Raw genomic sequence first — 6,781 nt, forward strand, 5'->3', positions numbered from 1 at the left:
GCAACTTTTTTCAAAAAGTTGTGTAGAATAAGAAATAAACAGTTTTTTTCTTATTTAATATATTTCTTTAACCAATACTTCCCCATCAGTGCATCTAACAGTTTTTTCACTTTATTATTTATACAATGTTCCATAACTCTACCGACACAGAGCAGGCATGTGTAGAGGATTTTAAAATATGACGATTTGTTGTGTAACATTTTTTTCTGGGATCTATCGTTGAAGAGATATTATTGGCGTCTGAAGATGACTGTCAAATTTTGAAAAACAATATTTCAACAATGCCTTAACATAGAGCATCCAAATTTTGTACTTGATTTGCGTTTATTGTTATCTTTAATTGGTAAAAAATATGAATTTGTTGGAACTAGGGTGCCCTTAAAATGATATCGATTTTATCAGTATGCCAATTATTACATGGTTTTACTTGTATTACAAAAATTTTGTTATAAAAATTTTTTTTCTCTTAAAAATTTTTTTTGAAAATATAATGGTTTTTGAGAACTAGTCGTAAAACTGCATACTTTACTTTCTGTCTGATTCAATTAATAATGACGCTGTTTCACAAAGTCTCGATTTTCTCAAAAACCGTTATTTTTTTGAAAAATTTGTAAAAAGTATATCAATTTTTAAAATTAAATTTCCTGTAATACTGGTAAAACTAATAATTGGCATACTGATAAAAAAAATCGATATCTTTTTAACGGCACCCTACCTCTAGTCCGGCCCTTATTGGGCTTCCAAAAAATTCATATTTTTACCAATTAAAGATAACAATAAACGCAAATCATGTACCAAATTTGGTTGCTCTATGTTAAGGCATTGCTAAAATATTGTTTTTCAAAATTTAACACTCATCTTTGGACGCCCATACCTCTTTAACGATAAATCCCAGAAGAAAATGTTTCACAACAAATCGTCATATTTTAAAATCCTCTACACATGTGTTGGTAGAGTTATGAAACACCCTGTACATAAACCCAAGTGTCTAAAAGGACCTCTTCAAAGGTTATTTTGATGGAACTATGGTACGCCTAATGAAAAATTTTACAAAAAAAATACTGATGAAAAATAGATTTAAGATTTTCTAAGGTAAATAATTTTTTTTTACTATTGATAAAAAAGTCCATTTTCCTTGCATCTTCAAAGAGCTGTATGAAGTTGTTTTAGGAGATACGTGTATAGGAACTTTTTTTATATTTTGGCTAGTATTACAAGTTACAAGCCATTTTGTACGACATATACAAAAGCCAAATCCTACTTATATGATTCTTTAATATTTATGGTGTTGGGGTGTCTTCAAACTCAATAGTTGACAGACACAGAAAAAAGGTGGAATTCTGAGAGAAATGTCCTTTGACATTTGTTTTTCTGATGCACCTTTAATTAGTCAAAAATTAAATAAGCTACCCAATCAAGAGCAGGCTTTAAGCGAATGGCGAGAGGTTGGAGATGCATGGAGAGGGAGGTAGGAGGGCATGGTTTGTTTGATATGAATTAAGTAAGAAATTACGAAAGCCCAGTCTTCGAGTAAAAAGCGGAAATATTCAATGAAGAAGAATTGGGTAAAAACACACGAAATTATTATTTTTTTATAAATAAAAAAAATTTAGAAGCCTGGACTCTTTTCTATTTGTGAAAATAAAAAATGAAAATCCCTTGGAATTGTAACAATTTTTTGTTTATTAAAATTCCCCTGTCATGCAAAGTGCGATAAGTAGTAGTAGTGAATAGGGGCGGCCTCAGCCTGGCAATTAGGCCACAAGTGGGCCCTTTTTGCCTACCCCACCGTCCCTTCACCTATCCACTCTCTGCCTCTGACCTTCCTCGAACCTACCCGATGCCCTTATGAATGCCAGGTTTTTGGTCCATGGAAGATCTCGCACCTCAACCCCCTAAAGATCTTCAGCACCAAAGACTTTATGACTTATGCTCCAAAAGGCTGCACAATGTCCCAGAATGTGGATAGGGGTGTCCTCCCCTACTCCACATTTCAGGCATAAAGGCCTCCTCAATTCCTATTAAACTTAAATGCCTCCTAAGTTGGTCGTCAGCACCCCTACCATTTGGTTTAGGGCTCTTCGACTAAGACTCAGCAGCCATCTCGTCTTAGATTTGTTAGGTCCATGTATGAAACTATGGGCCTGCCTGCATCCTCTACTTATCCTCCAGTTCTGACCTAAAGATTGATAGGCCCATTTATTAAGGGCCTCATTAATGCTATCTCGTGTGATTCCTAGGATTGGTTCAGGTCCCTGGCCTAGTTGATCAGCCCTCTCGTTACCAGGAATACCCATGGGGCCTGGGACCCAAACCAACTCTACCTCTTTTCGTCTGGCCAATGACTCTAGAGCGTCTCCACATTCCTGAATGGGGGCAAACCTTGTCCTCGAGGAGCTAACCGCTCTAAGCGCGGTCTAACTGTCGGAGCAGATAAAAATCTTCTCTACACAATTCCTTAACCTCCTCCTTGCTTGCTACCATCAAAATAGCAAAAACCTCGGCCTGGAAGACTGGCGTACATACCCAGTGAAAGGCTCGTGGATACCTCTGCCTTCCAGATAAATTCCTGCTCCTGAAAACTCGTCTCCTACCTTAGATCCATCCGTATGGCATACTAGGGATCCCCGGGGGAACATATCACCTTACTGCTTCCACTGCTCTCTCGAGGGGAAAGTGGTGACATACTCCCTTCCTAACCTAAGTTAGTCTTCTGCTAGTGCGTCCATTCGCTCTCCAACCGCCCGCGTCTTATTCTAAGGTATGCCGCCCTCGCCTCCCTTACAATCCATGTACGGAGGGTCGGCAACCCCAGAAGGACCTCTAACGCAGCCGTTGAGGTCATCCTCATTGCCCCTGTAATAACTAAGAAGATACGATAAAGTTTGTGATGTTTTCAAGAGTTGGTGATCGCAAAACGGTGTTTAGGAAGCTGTTTCTGAAACTATTGTGCTGACTTTTTTTTAGCAAAATTGCCAAAATCAAAAAGTCGTCAACCCTTTGGTCTATTTATTCAATGTTGCGTACTACTTTAAATATTAAAGATAAAGTGGATATAATTTTCGAAGTTATTGGCATTTTTGAAACAACAAAATCTAGGATATGTATCCAAAAAGTCAAGCACTTTCTCCAGTGAGAACATTGCGGCATTTTTGAAGAATGCAGTTGATGATATGCTGCCTATAAAGGTTGCACTCATAATTGGTGTATCATATGCATGTCGAAGTGACGAACTGTATAAATTGAAATTGACTGATGTTAATATCGTAGAAAATAAGGTTCACATCGAAATTCCAACATCAAAAACCTACCAGTCAAGAGTATTTATAGTGAGTAATGAAGAATGGGTAACGTTAATTAAAACATGCGTTGCACTCCATTTAGACTTTCTAAATGAAAACTTCTTTTTACAATTAAGTCAATTTCCCAAAAAAATTGCAGTGTTTCTAAAGCTTCTGCATTGTGAAACATACACGGGACACTGTTTCTGAAGAATGGCAGCCACAGTATTGGTAAATAGCGGTGGTAACATTCTCCAGTTGAAGAGATTAAGGGGATGGAAATCTTCCACCCCAGAGGAAGGGTACGTCGACAAGCCTACAGATTCTCAGGTTAAAATTGCCACAAAAATATCTGGCGAAATGCCAAACTCCAATACTAAAAACGTTATCATTTCTATACGGGATGTTCAGCATGGATTAACAATTTCTGTTGGTGCTTATAACCAATCGATTGTTACAATTAATTTAGTAAAATAATTAAATATGAATAAAATTTGTTGAGAATGTTTTAATGTACAATAAGATAATTTTTGAAACAAACATTTTCGTTGTTCAATGCATGTTGACATTTACCAGAGTTAAAAGTGACATTTGTCTGGTAAATATCACTTTCCATCTAGATATATATGTCAAAGCCATAAATATGTTCCAAACTTACTGTAAATTTGAATATCAACATTACATACAGGTTCGGAAAGTACCGATGGCCCATCTGCCGTTACGTGAGAGCGATAAAGTAAGACATAGAAATCCATGCGATAGAGAAGGATGGCTATAATGTTTCACCCGTTTCGCCCTTCCACAAATAAGATCCACTTCTTATTAGTGGAAGGGCGAAATGGGCGATGACTATTAAGACGCCTTCATTATAGCCATCTTTCTCTATCGCACGGATTTCTATGACTTACTTTATCGCTCTCACGTAAGGCAGATGGACCATCGGTACTTTCCGACCCTGTATATGCTTGTAAATAAATAATAGTTATTTTTGTGTTCCACGGGTATGTTTTACCCCTTGCTTGATCTATGGTATTGTTTCACTACCTACGCCTACTTGGTTTTAAAGGGAANCCAAAAGTGCGATTTCTTGTCTATAAAACGGCGCCCTTAAAGTTAAAATTGACTTCAAGTTTGTAACTTCACCGCCAGAGGGCACAACTGCTATAGTGTTACAGAAAATTGTAATTTTTTTCGAAATTTCGTTTATATAACGCAAGTTGAAAATACACTTTTTAGATACACTGTTAAATTCTTCATAAGTTTTGTTTACCCTTTTTCTTTTCTTATTACCATAGCAACGCCAGTATAAAGGACGCTATTTTGAAATTTTTAAATTGTCATGACTTCTAAATGCCTTAATTGATTTCAAGAAAGGACGGCTCATTTTAAAGAACTATTAATTAAATTTATTTTTATATGGGAATAAAAATATTATTTTCCTTCGCAACGGTAGACGACGTTAATCAGAAAAGTTTTGTAATTGTCTCCGTTTACTAAAAAAATGAAATGCAACGATATAGGTTTTTTTTCATTGCTTGATAGACCATTTGGAAAACAAATACGTTACATTCTGTAAGAAAGACATTGCTGTGCAAGAACGGAAGATAATAACGGGCGATTCATTTAGAGGTACTTTTTTCAACAACAACAAAAAATAACAAAATTCTATTTTATGGTGCAATCTTTATTATTATACAAAAAAACTATTTCTGACATTTATTTTTTTAGTGCTCTTGTGCGAAATGGGCCCTAGTGGGGAAGTGAAGCGAAGCAAAAACAAGACGGCGTAAATGATTGAGTGACAGAAGATATATGTGTCAAGGTTCAAGAGACTCACGTTAAATGTAATCATTAATTGTCATAATCTATGTATGTACAAGTAAAAATAAATCTCATTAAAAACAAATACAGTCCACAATCGAAGCAACAGTTTTTGGTCCTTCGAGCCGGATGGTTGGATCAGTTAGCACATAGCAGTAGCAGTAAGCGTGAGTCGTCAGAGAATTGACGCAGAAAAAGGCAGTCAGGTAGGGACGTTTCATTTTCCAAAAACGGTCCTATTCCGAATAAATTAATTCCAATAAAATACTTGCACTAATGCTTTCTATTTGGGTAAAGAATTAAAGTAAATAATTAATAAAAGTAAAAAATAATAATAAGTAGAATATTAATAATAATCAAGTAAAAGAAAATAAAATAAAAAGAAAATGGAAATTTCAGTAGAAGAGTTGAAATTGAAAATTGAAGGAGTAAAATCTAAATTGAGGAGATTTACTAAGTTTGTCAAAGAATTAGGTGTAGATAGTATGTCACAAGAAATATTGAATAATCTGACAGTAAGGTTAGATAAAGTTGAGCCATTGTTAGGAGAATTTGATGAGTTACAAATGCAAATTGAGTGGTTAGAAAAAGGAAATGACTATGAAGTAGAAAGGGAACAGTTTGAAAGCGAGTATTTCGGGTTAGTTGGTCAAATAAGGGCACTAATTCAAACAAATAATGTAAATAATAACGAGAATGTATCGGTACACTCGGGTCAGTCGTTAGCATCGAGTAATGAATCACCCAAAGTAAAATTACCTCCAGTAAAATTACCAACATTTGACGGAAAGCCAGAAAATTGGTTAGAATTTAAGGAATTGTTCAGTGAAATGGTAAATGAAGATAAAGGTTTATCAGATGTTCAGAAATTTTACTATTTAAAAACCTCATTAGCAGAATCGGTACAAAAAAGGTTAAGGTCTAAGGAAATCTCGTCGAAAAATTACGCGGAAGTGTGGAAATGTCTAGAAGAAAGATACGAAAATAAAAGTATGTCCATTTATGATCATATTCATGCTATATTTCAGTTACCAATATTGCAAAAAGAATCCCATGAAGAGTTACAAAACTTAATAGATGACGCGATGACTCATTTGCGGGCATTAAATATGTTAGGGGAACAGACGAAAACGTGGGATAGAATNTGCTTAATTATATGCCTAATTAATAACGATTGTATAGCATCAGTATTTCGTACTTTTTTGGCGGCAGATTAACAAGCGTGCGTTGTATACTAATTTGCTTAACATTATAATTAACATTTTTGATAAAATATTAAATCAAATGTAGAGTTTTCTTATATACAGGGTGTCTCAAAATTAGTGTCCAATAATTTACCACTTGATTATATTGCGAAAAATAAGAATATTTTTTCAAATAAACATGGGTCGAGAGATGTTTCCTAAGGGAGCTACACCCCCTAAATAGGGCATCAAAAAAATTTTTTTTTAATGAATGTTGTTACCATGAACGCTCTTAAAAGTCGAAATAGATTATCATAAAATTTTTCAAAAATTTTAATCATCTCAATGGGGGGGGGGTCGTCGGTTAAAGTTTGCCCCTATTGCTTTTGTTTGCCGAAATTTTCAAATTCTAATCAAAACATTACCATTTTTCATAGAAAACTCAGATCAATCAAATTTTATAGCAACAAATGCAACATGCAAAAATTCGATTCT

General features: G+C 35.0%; 1 protein-coding gene across 1 annotated transcript; it reads left to right on the plus strand.

The window, feature by feature from the left end:
* Nucleotides 1–5,587: 5,587 nt before the first annotated feature.
* On the plus strand, nt 5,588–6,092 carry LOC111692455 (the record flags this gene model as incomplete). Its single annotated transcript, XM_023456473.1, has 1 exon — nt 5,588–6,092. A coding segment is annotated over exon 1 (505 nt), but the record flags the coding sequence as incomplete, so codon positions are not given.
* Between the last annotated feature and the right edge of the window lie 689 nt (nt 6,093–6,781).

The sequence above is a fragment of the Anoplophora glabripennis genome, unplaced genomic scaffold (genome assembly GCF_000390285.2).
Source record: "Anoplophora glabripennis isolate ALB-LARVAE unplaced genomic scaffold, Agla_2.0 scaffold1621, whole genome shotgun sequence".
NCBI classification, from domain to species: Eukaryota; Metazoa; Arthropoda; class Insecta; order Coleoptera; family Cerambycidae; genus Anoplophora; species Anoplophora glabripennis.